The sequence below is a fragment of the Ceratotherium simum genome, chromosome 19 (genome assembly GCF_057802395.1).
Source record: "Ceratotherium simum simum isolate JZ-2026a chromosome 19, ASM5780239v1, whole genome shotgun sequence".
Lineage (NCBI taxonomy): Eukaryota > Metazoa > Chordata > Mammalia > Perissodactyla > Rhinocerotidae > Ceratotherium > Ceratotherium simum.
The window spans coordinates 52,283,130-52,301,191 of NC_141918.1; the positions used below are offsets into that span (position 1 = coordinate 52,283,130).

At 42.0% G+C, this 18,062-nt stretch overlaps 1 protein-coding gene across 2 annotated transcripts in view; it reads right to left on the reverse strand.

Moving 5' to 3' along the window:
• The window catches only part of SLC18B1 (solute carrier family 18 member B1), a 28,134-nt gene extending 18,806 nt beyond the window's left edge, over positions 1-9,328 (reverse strand). The window contains exons 1-4 of one of the 2 annotated variants that reach the window (XM_087444129.1): positions 9,286-9,328; positions 8,063-8,202; positions 868-963; positions 455-528 (exon numbers count right to left, since the gene is read on the reverse strand). In XM_087444129.1, coding sequence (XP_087300255.1) covers positions 455-528; positions 868-963; positions 8,063-8,202; positions 9,286-9,328 — 353 coding nt within the window. Of the gene's footprint in view, positions 1-454; positions 529-867; positions 964-1,167; positions 1,237-8,062; positions 8,203-9,285 lie in introns of those variants that run through there. The other variant, XM_087444130.1, reaches the window with a different exon arrangement.
• Positions 9,329-18,062: the final 8,734 nt, after the last annotated feature.

The following is an 18,062-nucleotide window of genomic DNA, read 5'->3' on the forward strand; positions in this document are numbered from 1 at the left end:
CTGCCACCACAAGGGGAAAGTTTATCCAAGAGCACAGCACAAGAAGAGGAAGGCAAAACCAGGAACTCCAGAAAGACTTCTGATGACATTATTTTAACATCTGTATCTTGATGTTCTTCCACTGATTCTTTAGGTAAGAAACTCACTTTTTTGCTTAAGCCAAAAAGTTTCTGTGACTCAGAAAAGTGCATTAAGTTTCTGTCACTCACAGTCACAGGAGTCCTAATAAATAGACTCAGCAGCCAGCTCATCGGTGATCCCCCAGAGGACTCTTTTCTTAAGATCAATGTCATTTGTCCTGCTCTCGGCACCACCCAACTCCCTTCGCCTTTAGTCACATGCCAGGCACTCAACAATCAATGGTACTGACTGACGTCAAGAATGCATTAACAACGTAAACTGAAGATAGATTATGAATCTGTTCAAGCTCCCAACATATCCGAACACGACTTACCCAAAGAGAATTGTAACTCCTCCTGAGACAAACATTCCTGCTACAAACATAAATTTTGCTCCAATATGTACAAGCTATAATAAATGTCAAAGAAGAGTGGTAAATTGATAACTGCCACAAGTCTATATCCACATAAACAAATCCACTGTATCAGGACATATAAGACTTGGCAAAGATATGTACAGTTAATATAATATAATAATTCTTTAGCAGAATGAAAACATACATTTCTTACAAACGTGGAAGAAGTTAAAAATCAATCAACCCTAAGAATGGAACTGTGAACAGTGGCACAAGTCATAAAATGTAATGGTGGCTAATTCTATATCAATGAAAATTCTAGACTAGTAAATTAGATAACTCGTTACACAATTTTTAAAAATTAAAATGTGCATATGAATGTTAATACTTACATATTTTCCAAACACCAAAGATGCCACCAAATCAAACAAAGCATAACATCCAAAGATCATACCGATAACTGTATTGCTGACTCCTTTGTTTTCAGCCTTTAAAGAAATAGAAAAGGGAACAAAGTTTGAAAGATAAATTTTCCAATGTGGAAAAATGGAGCTATTAGATCAGAGCATCATCTTCTTATAACCTTTATCTGTGTAGCAATTGCAAAAATTATTATTTTAAAATACACTGGGTGGGGAAATAAGGGAATATATATTAAAACATAGTCTTTGACATGAAAATAATTCACTCACCATCCCTGTAAAGAACTGTTAGCTTTATGGTCTTCAAAAAGAAGGACAACGTTGCAGGCATCACACTTCCTGATTTCAAAAATAAATTACAAAACTATAGTAATTAAAACAGTATGGTATTGGCATAAAGACAGACATATAGACCAACAGAATAGAATAGAGAGCCCAGAGATAAACTCTCACATATATAGTCACTTGATCTTCCACAAGGGTGCCAAGGACACACAATGGGGAAAAGATAGTACCCACAACAAATGGTGCTGGGAAAACTGGATATCTACATGTAGAAGAATGAAACTAAACCCCTATCTTACCCCATACACAAAATCAACTCAAATGAATTCAAGACTTAAACATAAGACCTGAAATTGTTAAACTCCTTAAAGAAAACATAGGGGGGTAATTTCATGACACTGGTCTTAGTAATGATTTCTTGGATTCGACACCAAAAGCAAAGGCAACAAAAGCAAAAGTAGACAAATGGGACTAAACCAAACTAAAAACCTTCTGCACAGAACAGGAAACCATCAACAGAGTGAAAAGGCAACCTACAGAATGGGAGAAAATATTTGCAAACCATCTATTAGACAAGGGGTTAACATCCAAAATACATAAGAATCTCCTAAAACTCAAAAGGAAAAAGCCAAAGAAAGTGATTAAAAAATGGGCAAAGGACTTGAACAGGCATTTCTCCAAAGAAGACATACAAATGGCACCAGGTATATGAAAAGGCGCCCAACATTACTAATCATCAGGGAAATGCAGATCAAAATCACAGTATCATCTCCCACCTATTAGGATGGCTATTACGGAAAAAAACAAAAGATAACAAGTGTTGGTGAGGATGTGGAGAAATTGGAACCCTTATACACTGTTGGTGGGAAAGCTGAATGGAGCAACCGCTATGGAAAACAGTATGAAGGGTCCTCAAAGCATTAAAAATAGAACTACCATATGATTCAGCAATCCCTCTTTTGAGTATATATCCAAAAGAATTGAAAGCAGGGTCTCAAAGAGACATTTGTACCCCCATGTTCACTGAAGAATTATTCACAATAGTCAAGATCTAGAAACAATCCACATGTCCATCAACAGATGAGTGGATAAAGAAAATGTCGTATATACATACCGTGGATTATTATTCAGCCTTAAAAAAGGAAATCCTGGCATTGCAATGACATGGATGAACCCTGAGGAAATTCTGCTAAGTGAAATGAGTCTCTCACAGAAGAACAAATACTGCATAATTTCACCTATATGAGGTATCTAAAATAGTCAAACTCATAGAAGCAGAGGATAGAATGGTGGTTGTCAGAGGCTTCAGGGAGGGGGAAGTGGAGAATTATTGCTTACGAGGTATAAAGGGCTCTTAAATCTCTTGGAATTTCCTGGGTGGCATGAGTGTCTTTTGTTCTAATGAGGTGACTCCTGGTGGGCTCCTGGATGGGGCTGGTCACCAGAAAGACCAAGAAATGATTAAAAACTTGGAATTTTCAGGCTCATGCCTCATTCTCCAGAGAGGGGTTGGAAATTGAGTTAATGATTGACCATGCCTACATGATGAAGCCTCCATAAAAATCCCTGTAGGGTTTGGCAGCTTTTGGGTTGGTGAACACATGGAGGTGCTGGGAGAGTGGCATGCCTAGAGACGGCATGGAAGCTCCACACCCCTTCCCATATACCTGGCCCTATGCACCTCTTCCATCTGGATGTTCATCTGTCTCCTTTATCATATTGTGGGAGATCAAAATTGGCCACCTCAAAATATGTCTCTTTACCTTGATTATTTTCTCTGAAAGAAACTTTGACCTTCCCCCAAACTTATGCCTAAAAGCAATAGACTGGGAGGGTCCTTGCTAAACCCATTCTTATCAAAGTTCTGTTTACCAAACATTTACATTTGTAAGGGAAATCTCCATTTGTAAAGATATCTCCCTCTCTCTACTGGGAAGGCGGGGGGGGGGGGGGGGTGACGACCTCATCGCTAGAAACATCAATGCAGAAGGTGAGTCTGCATAATAACCTTACAGTGCTTTTCTGGTAATTGCCCATAGCTGACTCCACCACCCCCAACATCCTCCTTTGTCTTTACCTAAGTCTATTTAAGAAGAGAACCTCGGTCATTTTGTCGAGACACTCAGTTTGCCTGGTTTCTCCCATGTATACATGTGATTAAACTTTGTTTGATTTTCTCCTGCTGTTTGGTCTCATGTCAATTTAATTTGTAGCCCAGCCAGAAAGGACCCAGAATGGGTAGAGGATAGTCTTCCTCCCCTTCAATATCCTTTTATAATAAACCAGCAAGCATCAAGTAAGTGTTTCCCTGAGTTCTGTGAGCCACTCTAGCAAATAATTGAATCCAAGGTGGCTGGGGGGGGTGGGGTCATGGGAACCTCTGATTTATAGACAAGTCAGACAGAAGTTGTGAGTAACCTGGAGACCTACTACTTGCAACTGGCATCTGAAGTGGGGGCAGGGGAACAATCTCACGGAACTGAGCCCTTAACCTGTGGGGGCTGGGCTAACTCTGGTTAGTGTCAGAACTGAACTGAGTTGCAGGACACCCAGCTGGTGTCACAGAGAACTGCTTGATGTAGGAACCCCCCACAACACATCTGGTGTCAAAAGTGTTGTGAATGTGGCAGTAGCGTGAGAGTAAAGGAGAAACACACAGGAGGAAGACGTTTTCCTACTCGGTATCACATTCAGTTATAGGATCAAATTCCACTAAAAACAAAAACACTTCGCCAGTCAAAAAACTCAAGAACAGGAAACTCCTTGAGCTGGTATATGAGTCACACTGCGGCCCATTCAGTCTAGTTTTCTGTTTCCAACATCAATACTGACTACCTGACGATCTGGAGAAGACGGTTTTCTTTCCTGACATCAACAATACAGATGAAGGATGCCCTCCTGCTCCCACATTCCACGTGCTCCTGAAACACAAGAGCAGTTTATCACCCATCAATGATATCTATGAATGTTCATAGCCTATTCTGTCAGTGAGCTCCTCAATTTGCTCCAGATGACGTAGTATTTATTCTAAATCACTTCTTTTGAACTTCAAATGCTACTATTAGTCATGATGTACAACTGAATTCCCATACAAAGATATAAGGTTTGAAACACTTTTTAAACCCTGGAAATATAGTAGATTCTTACATCAGGTTGTAGCTGTAGCCACTTAAGGAGTTAAAATACGAGTTTAATTTTGTTAAGATAGGATTGGCCAGTTGGCACACTATGAAGTGCAAAGCGTGAAATACACAATTCCCCGTCCTCTCAGGCAGTCACCGGTCATATACTGAGCTCCTTCCATGTGTCAGGCCTTGGACCCAGGAGCCAGCAGGGAACATTCACGGTCAGAAGATCCAATTTAGATTCATCCTTTCACCAGAGCCTCAGCTCTTTCACAGATAACTTTACTCTTAATACAGAAATGCATGCGCACGCCCACACACACCCCACACCTTTCAAAATCCATTCTCTACAACAGCCATAATCGCATTTCTTTACCTTTTCTCCCTAACTATAATTTTAAGATAAAAATTTACTCCTATGTAAAGTTACTATCATCATTCAATCCTTGTCTTTTTCAAATTTGTTCTGTTCACGTCAGACTACGTCTTTTTAAATAAACTCTACATTTCTCATAGCACAATACCACAGGAAGCTAGATAGGTGAACTCTATTGTTCTCGGCTAAACTTTAGGAAGCCCCCTCCCCCCACCGCCCAAAATGAAATGTGGTCCCTAAGTGCCTGGTGGTGGGAGGAAGCACAGAGGTTGAACCTACAGCACTGTAGGAACTGCTTAGGCAAGATTTAAGCCCGTTTAGAATTAGCCGTTCCCCTTCCATTGCTAAGAACCACATGAGAGAATGGTGTGGTGACAAGAGAGATCTCATTATAAAGATACCTTTAGTGGCATCCTAGCACAAGGTTATGGTGTTTGTAGACTGGAACATGAAGTCTACACTTCTATGACACAAAGGTCAGGTAGAGTTAGGGGTTTAATTGTGTCCCCCAAACTTCATATGTTGAAGTCCTAACTCCCAGTAGCTCAGAATGTGACCTTACTTGGAGACAGAGCCTTTGCAGGGGTAATCAAGCTAAGATGATGTCATTAAGTGAGGCCTAATCCAACACAACTTGTATCTTTATGAAAAGGAGAAATTTGGACACAGAGACACACACAGATGGAAGATGATGTGAAAAGACACAGGGAGAAGTCAGCCATTTACAAGCCAAGGAGAGAGGCCTGGAACAGATTCTCCCTCACAGCCCTCAGAAGGAACCAACCCTGCCGACACCTTGATCCTAGACTTATAGCTTCCCAAATTGCGAGACAATAAATTTCTGTGGTTTAAGCCACCCAGTTTGTGGTACTTTGCTATGGCAGCCCCAGCAAACTAAAACAGGTAGCTCAAAGGGAAGGTATTATCAAAGGAGTCAATTAAGATATAGAAAGAACACTCACTGGTCAGGTCACATTATCTATGTTCTTTACTTAATCTGATCAGTATTTAATTCTAGATTCTGGTAGGAAATATATAATAGTTATAGCAACTAACATTTACGGAACCCTCACTAAAAGCCAGAATCTCTATTAAGTGCTGTTTTACACAGTTTCTAACAACACTTAAACAAGGGATGCATTTTTAGCTGGCCCCACTTTACAGAGGAGGATGCAGACTTGCAAAGGTCACGTGGTCACTGCAGCCATGACAGTCTCCATCTCTGCACGTTCCCACATCCCATGGAAGCAGGATGGTGACTTAAGATGTCCCAGAATCACACACCACAGCAGCAGCTGAGTATCACTTTTGGAACGCGGATCTTGCTTCACATTAGGAAAGCAAGAACAGCTATGAAAAGCAAGTTCACATGTAATCCTCTGATAAAGGAGGGGGTGCCAGAAAAAGGATGAGTAGAAACAGGAATCCTGCACCAGAATTTAAGAAGAAGGGCCTTGTTTTTCCTTTGCCTGTAACACTCTAGCTAATAGGAAGAGTGACAGAGCACGCAGGAGGAAGGGTAAGTTTGCAGGTGCATTTGTCAATCATATGGCTTTAATAAGACATGAAAAGGAGGAGCCCATCTTCATATTTATGCCTTCCAAAGTTAGATTGTTCTCTCTCCTGCCTCTGTCTTCCTTGCTTCAACTTCCCTCCTGTAAGCAAAACACTAAATCAAAAACTTAAAAAACACACCCGCAACCTGGTTTAAGTTTGTGTCTGTTCCACTAGGAGGGAACACACATTAGCTGCACTCACTGAGTTCCAGCTGAGCCAGGAAATGCCCTTCTAACTGGTCGGTTCACTTATTCCAGTTCTTCTCCATCTTAATTACACAGGCTCCCACCCAACATTATTTCTTTCCAAAACCCAAATCTGGTCGGGCTACTCTGTCTTGCCCAAACACCTCTGATGACTTCTCACTGATGACATCTGTGGCATGCATGGAAGGACCTTTGCATTCTAGCTCCAACCTGCCTCATCAGATCTCTGCCTCCTCTCAGACCTCACCCCACTGGAGGCCCGAGTCACATCAAGTCGTCTGCTGTTCCCCAAGAACATGCCATTTACTTTGCTAATCCCATATCCAACTCCAGCTGTTTCCTACAACAGCCTTGCCTCTGTCGTCCACCTTGAGAAGTACGACTTCTCAAGACCCACCTTAGCCCTATCCTGCCAAGTCCCCGTCAGTACCACCCCTTCTCCTTTCTCCAGAGTCTCATAACATTTTGGACATGCTTTTCTTGAAGACTGTCCAAATACTCTGCAACTTTTTTTTTCGTATTTTTTCATTCCCAATGGACAGACAAGAGAGGGACATCTTCCTGATCTTTTCTCTGCCCTACCACATCCAAAGCCAAGCATACTCTAGAGCAGGAAGTCCTTAAACCTCCCACTCCCATTCAGTAAACACAAGTGAATGGGGCCAGACACTTAGCTTCTGAGTCTATTTCCTCATCTGCAACTTGATGAAATAGATTCCCACCGCCCCGCCTCTCTCATGGAGTTGCTGCAGACACCAAATGGGAGAGATGTGGGGGAAAGTACCCTGAAAATGAAAAAGCACTGCATGGGTCCAGTCATGCTGTCGCTTTAGCACAGAGGCCATTTTTATCCTCTTTTGTAGCACACAGAATGAAGGACTACATGTTATCAAAGCAGTCAGAGGACTGAGGGGCCAGTGCTTGTGAGTGAAGGCTTGGGCAGAGAGCACCACGGAAAACATATGGCACATTATCCCCACTCCACCAAGCCAGTACCATTCCCTCCGCACTATAGCCCATGGACCTCCAGATTCCAGGTGGATTCTCTAGGGGTTATTTCCTTTGGGTCTGTGCCATTATCAATAGACCCTAACACCATATAAAAGGTTATGATTAGAAGAAACTCACCAATATTTATCAGAATTCCACCTTGGCACAAACATTGCCACTAGATTCCATAAAGAAATTCAAGTCAGAAAAGGGAATTTAGTGGGCTGTGTCTTCCTAATTCCAAAATATTGACAAACCAAAAACTCCAGGAAACAGAGTTACTGTCTTAACATAGATCTTTTGCAGTAACACTAAAATCTCAGTTATTCAGAGCACTCCCTTTTTTTTCAGTTGCAGAAACTAAATAAAGATTAATCGAACCGAATGGTAAGAAAAGTAATCCTCAGAAGGGCAATTATATTTAGGCAAATTATCTCCCAAGATGATGTTCTTTCTGACGATTCTTTTCTAGTATCAAATATTCTGTAAGAAGTCTTCTGTTTGTTGAAGTTCTATATATCATCTTCACTATATGCAGATTTTTACATTTTACATACCGTAAAATGAAATATTTCAAAAGGCTTTTTTAAAAATTAAGAGTTCAAAAGGATACAAAAATGTCTCACCTCCTTTGGGAAAAAGGGTCCAAGGATAGAATAGAACATCATGGAACCCAAGTTAAGGGAGGCTGTGGATATCAGTACAAAAAGCTGTTCTCTCGAAAGCCGCCGGGGTGTCTCTTGTGCACTTCCTGCGGAGCCATCACCTTGAACGCAAACAGGCATGTAATTGGCACCACTGATCGAGGCACACAGATGTCACTGCTGTGCACAGAGGATGCAATCTGAAGATAACATTTGCTGAGATAAAGGCTAATTTGAATATAGCACATTTGATCAAATGTAACACAATCCTTGTCCATCACTGCAATTTTGAAAACATATCATTTTCATTTACATACAATTCCTTATTAGAATTTCAGTGCAGAATTTATCAAACCATCTGATCTGTTTGCCTTCACCACAAGACCTATTTCCTTCACCTTTCTTTCAAGAAGGCCGAGGGAACAGGGTGATCTCCCAAGGGCACAGCTCTCTGAAGTATAATGTAATTTCGTAAGTTACTAGCTTCACACGCTACATGCACTCAATAATGTCTTACGCACATCATGTAAGCTGTTGAGTTAGCACTCTAGGGCAGTTGAAAGGGAAGTGTAAGCAGGAGAATACTTAGATGGTGTGCTCCTGGAAAGAGAAGTCCCACAAACCCGTAAATCAATACATGTTTTACACTGATTACTGGTCTTTTGCATCGATTAATTTAATACTTTTACCCAGGACTAAGTTTTCATTTAACTTAAAGACACCAGATCAATTACTCAGTTTCAAACATCCAGAAAATCTATCAGCTATTTTTAAGTTAAACGGTTTGGAGAAAAAAGAAATTTAAGTAAGACAAATATATTTGATTTGCTCTATTTTTCAGAGGTTGCCACAGCAGTCCAGGAAAAAGAAATCTGTGCAACATGAGGAAGTCTTAAGAATCTCTGTCAAATTCTGGCTGGATGAGGAAGGGAACTGAGAGAAAGCTAAAAGGAGGTCGGCAGTGGACAGCAGGTGTCGAGGTGTCACGTTCCCGTCCGTGCCACGGCTGTCTCATTTGAAGGCATGCTGACACGCACGCACAGTCCTGAAACGCAGGGCTCAGGAAAGGGCCTTCGGACCGCACTTTAGCCCCTTCCAGAGAGGAGAGAGCCGCTGACCCGGACCCCACCGCCAGGCCTCTCGACACAAGCCAAACCACGGCCCACCCCAGCCCCCCGGGCGGTCGCCGCGCGGCTCCCGGTCACCTGCTGGGGGGCGCGGGCCCTCGGGGTCCCCCGGCGCGTCCATGCCGCCGCTCCGCTCCAGGCGCGCGGGCTCGGCCGCGCCCTCGGCCCCGCGGGCGGCGACGGTCAGCGGGGCTCCAGCATCCCGTGCCCGCGGGCAGCCACGGGGAGCAGCGGCGCCCCGGGGGGCCGGCGGGGAGGGGCGGGGCGCGGCGGGGGCGGGGCCCTTTGCTTTTTAAAGACACAGACTTTTATTATACTCCGCCGCCTCCTTTTCCATTCTGTAGGAGGATTAAAAAACAGGGGGGGCGGCGGGGCGCGAGTCTATAGTCCATGTAGTTGAAGCCCCTCCCTTAAAATGAGTACAGTTTATTCCTACTAAAGGGAAGAAAGGAAGCTTATGTAGACACAGAAATGGGAGGGCGCACCTACACCGAATGACACGTGTGAATTAGAAAGGGAGGCTCAGACCGACTCTTTTTTTAAGAGTGAGTTCTTTTTCGCAGTGGGTAAATGATGCAGTGTCTGTCATCACTGAAGCTCGACGTTAGTAAACCGGGACTGAATGCACTGACGGGAAGCCGCTGGAGTAGAAAACTGCGGGAATCATAGCGAATGTTGAGGAAGCAGGGCGGAGCGGCGGGAGCGCGACCTCTGCAGGCAGACGCCTGCGTCTCACTCCCGGGCGCTTACACACTGTGACTTGGGGCGATACCGTCAGTTTCCCACCTGCGCGAGTGGGCTTCGAACGCCGACCCGGTAGGGTGGCTGTGAGACTGGTGAGAAGGTGTGTGAAGTGCTGGGCACGCCATCGTGAAGGCTGCTGCCTTACTCTCACCCTCACAATTTTCTGGCGCGAAAAGATAGAGGCTTCACTTATCTTCACCTTATTTACTCTTTGGGAAGGGTTCAAGTTTGAGGAGTGGGAGTTTCTTGATGTGGGGCCAAGGCAAAACAAATCTACCGAGTTACCACCTTGTGCCAGTCAGGCATTGTGAATGAGGCCCATCCAGCCTCTGCCCTCGAGTAGCATACCTCCCTCTAGCAGATAAAACAGACACCGATTAATAATTTATTATAATTCAATGAGTTCTATAATAGAAACATATTGGAAGAAGTGTTTACTTTGGCTAAATGAGTCCAGGATGGCTTCCTGAGGAAGTGATGTTACCTCGGGTCTTGAAGGTTCTGTAAAAGTTCCTGGTGGGCAGGTAGGTAAGGAGAGCCTTTAGAGCCATTCTAAACAGAAGGATTAGTTCCAGCAAAGGTTCCTTTAAGCGGCCTTCCAGAACCTTTACGATCGAATGCCTGCCAGCTTCTCCAATCTCATTTTACTCGACATTCTGTCTCCAATCTAACATCAACTGCAGAGGAGAACTTTCTTGAATTATTTCTTTGGTGATTACTTCCCTTTTTTCGTTCTCTCATTCTGGACTGCTCTTTATGCAGATGTTGGGTTACCTAGACTGGTCCTCTTATTTATTATTTTTTTTATCTTCGATTTTATCATCACTCTCTCTTTTCGCTCCATCTACTTCAATTTACAGTAAGGGTATTGTGACATATATGTTCATAATCCTAGCTTTCTCTCTGCTTCTAACCTCTACCTCCCACCCTCCCTCCAGATCATCAGTGTTACGGTTGAATATATTGTGGTATTATTTTTCTGTGGCTGCTGCAGCAAATTACCACAAACTTGGTAGCTTAAAACAACACAGGCCTGCAGGCCAGAAGTTTATTACCGCACAAAGGGCATGATCTACTCACCGAGAGACAAAAGCCAATCATCAAGAGGCAAGACGGTGGCAGAGAAAGGGCAGTTTATTACAGCTTGCTAGCAAGGGGGAAGATGGCCGACTAACGTCTCAAAGAACCATCTTACAGAACAAAGACTACAGGCCAGTTATATACGGGGCTGGTCTCCGGGTCGGGGAGGCAGCTGGTCTCTGGGTGGGGGCACCCTTCTGACCTCCAGGTGGGGGCAGACATCCGGTCTTAGTTCCTGACAGTCTTTGGTTTTACTGGATATGCAGCAGAGACCAGAGCAATGCCCTCTATCCTGGTCTTCCAGTTGTCCTCGATGACAGCTGTCAGCACAGACTCTCTGCCCGGGGCGGGGGGTCATCACCTTCCTGAAGAACTCAAGAGAACAAAGTTATCAACTTATAGCAGCTGGGAGGGGCCATAAAATCCACATAGCATGTCTGGGCTAGTTAATCAGAGGTCATTCAAAGTTACAATAGGGTTTCTTTTCTACAGTATGGCTTCCCTTATGTCAACCTTGTCTTGAGCGGTATCAAGTTCAGCATCAATTTCCCTGAGCCAAAATCCAAAATGATCTTGTCATCTCAAGATCTTGATCACATGGACACAGAGTCTTTTTTTCAAATAAGGTAACATTTACAAGTTCCAGGGATTAGGATGTGGACATATCTTTGGGAACCATTATCAGCCTCACACAGTTATCTATGCATATTTCTGTATGCTCATCCAGACATATATACACATATGGAACAATTTGTCTTGACAAACTTAAGGGGCGTAATACGGTCTCTGTTCAAACGCCACCTCCTCAGAGAAGTTCGTTCTTATCCCATAAGCCTCTGTCCCTTCATCCCTCTTTATTTTTCTTCCTAGCATTTGTATCAATCAGGGTTCCCTGTTGCTATTAAAAGAGACAACTTTTGCTAATTTAAGCAGAAAATGAATTTATCATAGATCATTAGGTGGCTCATAGAATCATCAGGAGGACCATACACACTGCTTAGAGGCTACGTGCCTAACGTCAGTCACAGCACAGAAGTGGTCCAGTCCATATCCCACATCTGCAGCATGTGCTGCCAACACCACTGGAGGCAGGCACAAGACACGTAGTGAGAGCCTCGTCCCTGCTCCCCCGAAATGTTGCCACCCTCGCCAGAGGGATGTTAGGTGGTGCCAGCTTCTTCCCCTCACTTGCTTCCATCACATGTCAAGAGCTGGTGTGTTTGAAGTCAGGTAGTGAAAATTCTCCAACTTTGTTCTTTTTCAAGAGCAGGCTGAATATTCTGGGTCCTTTGAATTTCCATAGAAATGTTAGAATCAACTCTCATTTTCTCCAAAAAACTTGGTGGGATTTCTATTGGGATTTTGTGACTCTATAGATCAATTTAGGGAGAGCTGACGTCCAACAGACATTGAGTCTTTTAATCCATGAACATAGTACATCTCTCCATTTATGTAGATCTTCTCAATTTCTTTCAGAAATGTTTTGCAGCTTTCATTGTAGAGGTATTACATGCCTTATGTCAAATTTATTCCTAAATATCTTAGTTTTAGAAATTATTAAAGTGGGATTTTTTACATTTAAATTTCCAATCACCTGCTGATTATATATAAAAGTAAATTAATTTTTATATTAATCTTATATCTTGCAACTTTGCTAATTCTCTCATTAGTTCTAATAGTCGTTTTATAGATTCTTTTAGATTTTCTACATAAACAATCATGTCATCTATGAACAAGTTTTACTTCTTCCTTTCTGAAATTTATGCTTTTATTTTTCACTTACTTTATTGCACTTTATTGCAGTAAAAAGTTGAGCAGAAGTGGTGAGAATGGAGATCCTCCAGTGTCTTCAGGTAGTTGTTCTAAAAATTTTTAGACTTACATTTGTTATCTTCAAGATGGTTAGTCTTGCAGAACCTCCAGTAATTAATACTTGTATTTTATTAGTTAATAATCTGTGATGAATTGGGCGAAAAATCCTCAGATAGTCAGACAGTCAGATAGTTTGAGAAGTACTGCCTTAAGAGATTTTTCATGAGTTCCCGTGACCAAGATTCCTGGAACCATCCTTTTCCTACCATTCCCCAAATCTGATTGCACAGCAAACTCTTTTATTCTCTGAGCCATCCAACAGTTTTCCAGTAAATTCATTCTTTTGTTTTATGTTGGCCATAGGTCATTCTGTTGCATGCAAAGAACTATAATTGATACAGTATTATCCAAATTCTCTACAGTGAACATGCTTACTTGTCCTAATATAAAAAAGCCACAACTCGTTTACAAATAGAGATCATCTGTAACCTGGAGACAGAGGAGGGAAGCTGGCATCAGCTACAGCCCAGTGTCATGGGCTGAAGCTATATGATATCAGAAAATGAATATGGCAGACCTTGTAGATATTCAACATTTACTGAAAGTTAAAATTATTGTTTCAAAATGATGACACAGAATGTTCAAACTGAAAGAGTGTTTAAGAGCACCTCATTCAACTCCTACTTCATTTTGCAGATGAAGTTCTTGAGGCCCAAAGACTAGGTGTGCTCTGCCCAAGGTGACAGAGTCAGAAGATGGTAGAGGAAATTTGTACAAAGAATCCTTGAACCACCAGTCTGCCCTTTACCTTCATTGTTGGGGTTAGAACCAGTTACATGACAGGACTCTCTTTTCCTTTAATGTACTGTAGGTCTAAGGACAGGAGTGGTCTTGGTTTCATTCCAATGATTCTCTAATAAGAACTGCAGTTATCAAACACGTTCGTGCATCAGGACTCATTTTTCAAAGAAACGTTACACAGAAAACAGCAGACCCAGTCTCCAGCATTGGGGTCTGGAGTCCTACACATTCAGGTCCTCCTTGTACCCCAGGTGAACAAATTTAATGTTAATTTAGGGTTTGCTCTATTGGCCACTACTCTTTATTTCATTTGTAAATGGCCTGTGTGGCTGGTTTATAATTAGTTTATTCATAAACTTGAAGTACTATCTCTAATTATCTTCCTCAGTATGTTTAGTTCCCACGAATTCTGAATGAGCCCTGTAGCGAGCAGCTATAGCACCCAGACAGCTCTGACTAGAATCTGATAGCAATAAAAACAAGGGCTGAGGAAACATTCTTAGTAAGACTTACGAAAACTTAGAAGAGAATTACACAAAACCCTCAAAATATATAAGGTATTGACATAGGCTTCATACTTGGCTATACAATAATCTAGCCTCCTTCTCCCACATAACTTTTTTTTTCCCCTTAATAAACTGGGTTTTCCAATTAAAGTCCTTACATATTAACTTTACAAGCTAGCAACTATAGCCTTTATCAATCTATTCCACTCTTATTCATCTGCTTTCTTATTTTCTTTGTTATTCTCTTCCCTCTTACCAAGTTCTCTTTCTTTCTCCTTTGAGTCTTTCCTTGATATGATAGGATTCTACCTTCCTTGGCCCAAACTGTTCTTCGGCTACCACTATTTTTCTTCAGTATGTTTAAAACTACATGCTACATAAGCCAAGGCCAGCCCTATATGTTCCTGAGCTGCAGCAGGATAATATTTTTTGAGTTTTCTCCTATTTCTTAGCTCCCATTTCCATCCATTATATTAATTTTTACCCCCAAAGGTAGGGACATTTTTTTCCCCCAGTTTTATTGAGAAATAATTGACATACATCACTGTATAAGTTTAATGCATACAGCATGATGGTTTGAAGTAGGGACATTTTTTAAAGTTTTCAAATTAAAAGTGGATTTCTGGGATGCTTATGACAGTAGTTCTCAGCATGGCCTTTCTGTAAGTATGCCATCTACCCAGATGCTTCTTTTTTTTTTTGGTGAGGAAGATCAGCCCTGAGCTAACATCCAATGCCAATCCTCCTCTTTTTGCTGAGGAAGATTGGCCCAGAGCTAACATCCGTGCCCATCTTCCTCTACTTTATATGGGACGCTGCCACAGCATGGGTTGACAAGCGGTGGGTGAGTGGTGCATGCCCAGGATCGGAACCCACGAACCCCAGGCCACAGAAGCGCGCATTTAACCACTGCGCCACTGGGCCATCCCCACCTAGATGCTTCTTTAATCTTATTTTACCTGATGAATTCATTCAGTGCAGATTAGTTTAGTGGCTCCAATATGCAAGTCATTGTACTAAGTGCTGGGTGGTTTAGGGCAGAAGAAAGGTATTATTTAAGACCCTTTCCATATATTTTCATATGAAGTTCTTTTATAAGGGAAATAACTACTTCACAGACCCAGTGATAAACACTTTAAATGAGGATTCAATTTTATTTAATCCTCACAACAATATTATAGTATTATCACCATTTTACTGATTCAAAAAAGTAAGTAATTTGCCAAAGGCCACCAAGTGAGCTGGAATTTGAACTCAGCCCAGCTGGGCGCCCCCCTCCAAGGTATAAAATCTTTAATGTGCCCTGGCCCAGCTGCCCTTCCCAGCTCTGGTCTTCCAAATAAATTTTTTACAGTTCAACTCAAAGATCCTTTCTATGATTTAATCTGTTGTACATTGCTTCCTTCTTTGACATCTGTAATGGGTTAAATTGTGTTCCCCCAAAATATATATGTTGAAGTCCTAACTCCTAGCACCTCATAATGAGACCTTATTTGGAAACAGGGTTGTTGTAGATGTAATTAGTTAAGAGGAGGTCATACTGGAGTAGGGTGGGCCCCTAATCCAATACCACTGGTATCCTTATAAGATAGGAAAAATTTGCACACGGAGGCAGACGTGCACACAGGCAGAATGTCACATGAAGATTGGAGCTATGCTGCCACAAGCAAAGGAACACCAAGATTGCTGGCGAACCTCCAGAAGCTAGGCACGGAACAGACTCTCCCCCACAGCCTTGGAAGGAACCAAGCCTGCAGACGCTTGGGATTTCAGACTTCCTGCCTTCAAAACTGTGAGACAGTAACTTTCTGTTGTTTAAGCCACCCAGTGTGTGATAGTTTGTTATGGCAGCCCTAGCAAACTAATATAACATCTACACTTAGACGATTCAGAAACCCAAATTTCAACTGCTCTTTTTCTGCCTAACACTGCAATATTCCATCTCCATCTATGCAACTTTTTAGCACAATGAGGTAGAACTAGTTATATTATTGCCACAAGCGAGATGTAAAGAGTTATCTTTGAATTCTCAGTGATCTCCTTCCCACATTTGGGCAATTATCCAAATGGCTGAAGGGCTGGAAGCATGAGCTTTGAAGTCCACTGGGCTCAAATACCAGCTTCCATATTGACTAGCTGTGTGATCTTGGGCAACTCTCTAAGCCTCGTTTTCCTTCCCTGTTAAAGGGGGCTAATACCATCACCACCACATAGGTCTCAATGACCATCAAGGGAGAAAATATATGAGAATAATTTAGCACATTAACCGGCATATAGAAAGTGCTAAACAAAATTACCTATTACTATCATTATTGTTTCTAAAACAAACTTTAGAATTCATTTATTTTTCATATGTATTTCAGATGGACATTTGCATACATTATGTAAGTACTATAATCTGCTGGTATAAGAGTGACTGTAGCCAGTAGCCTCTATTTAGTATTGTCTTCCACCTTTGGCAATATCTAAAATTGAGAGGAGGTAACCTTAAACGAGAGAACTAGGAGAATCTATATTAAAGAATCCTTGAGGGGCCAGCCCCATGGCTTAGCGGTTAAGTGCGCTCGCTCCGCTACTGGCGGCCCGGAGTTCGGATCCCGGGCACGCACCCACACACTGCTTGTCAGGCCATGGTGAGGCCGCGTCCCACATACAGCAACTAGCAGGATGTGCAACTACGACATACAACTATCTACTGGGGCTTTGCGGAGAAAAAGGGGAAAAAAAAGAGGAGGATTAGCAATAGATGTTAGCTCAGGGCCGGTCTTCCTCAGCAAAAAGAGGAGGATTGGCATGGGTGTTAGCTCAGGGGTGATCGTCCTCACAAAAAAAAAAAGAATCCTTGAATCGCCAGTGTGCCCTCGAACTTCGTTCCTGGGATTAGAACCAGTTATATAACTAGGACTTCAAAAAAATGTAGCTCCAGTTCTAAGAAGCGAGGTTTGCAACTGACAGAAAAGGCATTTATTAAGATGAAATATTAAGGCATAGGTCCATGATACTTGAGTCTACAGACTAGATTACAAGCTGCTTAGAAGACAGAAACCAAGTCCGAGTTGGTTGGTACTACTGGGAACCATGGCACAGGCTAAAAGATATGTAATCATTTTCTCTATATAAATATGCTGTTTGGCAATGATTATTTTCCCCATTGATGTTTCCCAAGTCTTTACCAAATTCCCTGCCTCCTCCCTAAGATTTTTTTGGGGGGAGTAGGGTTAGAAATCTACTAATATGGTTATCATATTAATTTTATTAATTTTAGATGAGAAATTTGCTGAAACAGTATTTGCCACATTTTCTTTCAAAAATACAAATGTGTTAAGGTAAATTTCAAAAAAGACAAGGAGGCATCCACACCTTGGCCCTCACTTTTTCCTCCAATTAGAATACCCTCTCCTCTCCTCCCACCCTCCATTTGGAATCCTTTTTTCTTTTTTCAGCCGATTTCAAAAGCTGCCACAGGCCAAAAGTCCTTCCCTTACCTTTCCTCATGATCCCCACTCATTAACCCAGAGCCATTTTGTCCCTCCCCTGTGGTCTTTAGGTGCTCCGGTCTTTGGCTCAAATCCTAATCCCACCACCAACATGAGAGCAAGTACAATAACTTTTATTATCTTTATAAATTTTGCAGGTTTTTTTTTAAAGCAAAAACTCAATAGTTACTTAAATGAACAACTAATTAAGTGAACAACTTTTTAGGATGAGATCTAGATGGAAAGAAGCAGATTCAAAACTTTTAAGAAGAAAATTTGGAAGCATTTGGAAAGCTAAAAAATGAACTTAATTTATTAAAATCCGAGTCCATGTCTATTCTGGTTAATCGTCCCTTGCACTCTTACCAGGTTACCCATTTTTAGTGTTTCCTTCGCAGCATGACATCATCTGTTCGCTGTTCCCTGGATGCCCAGC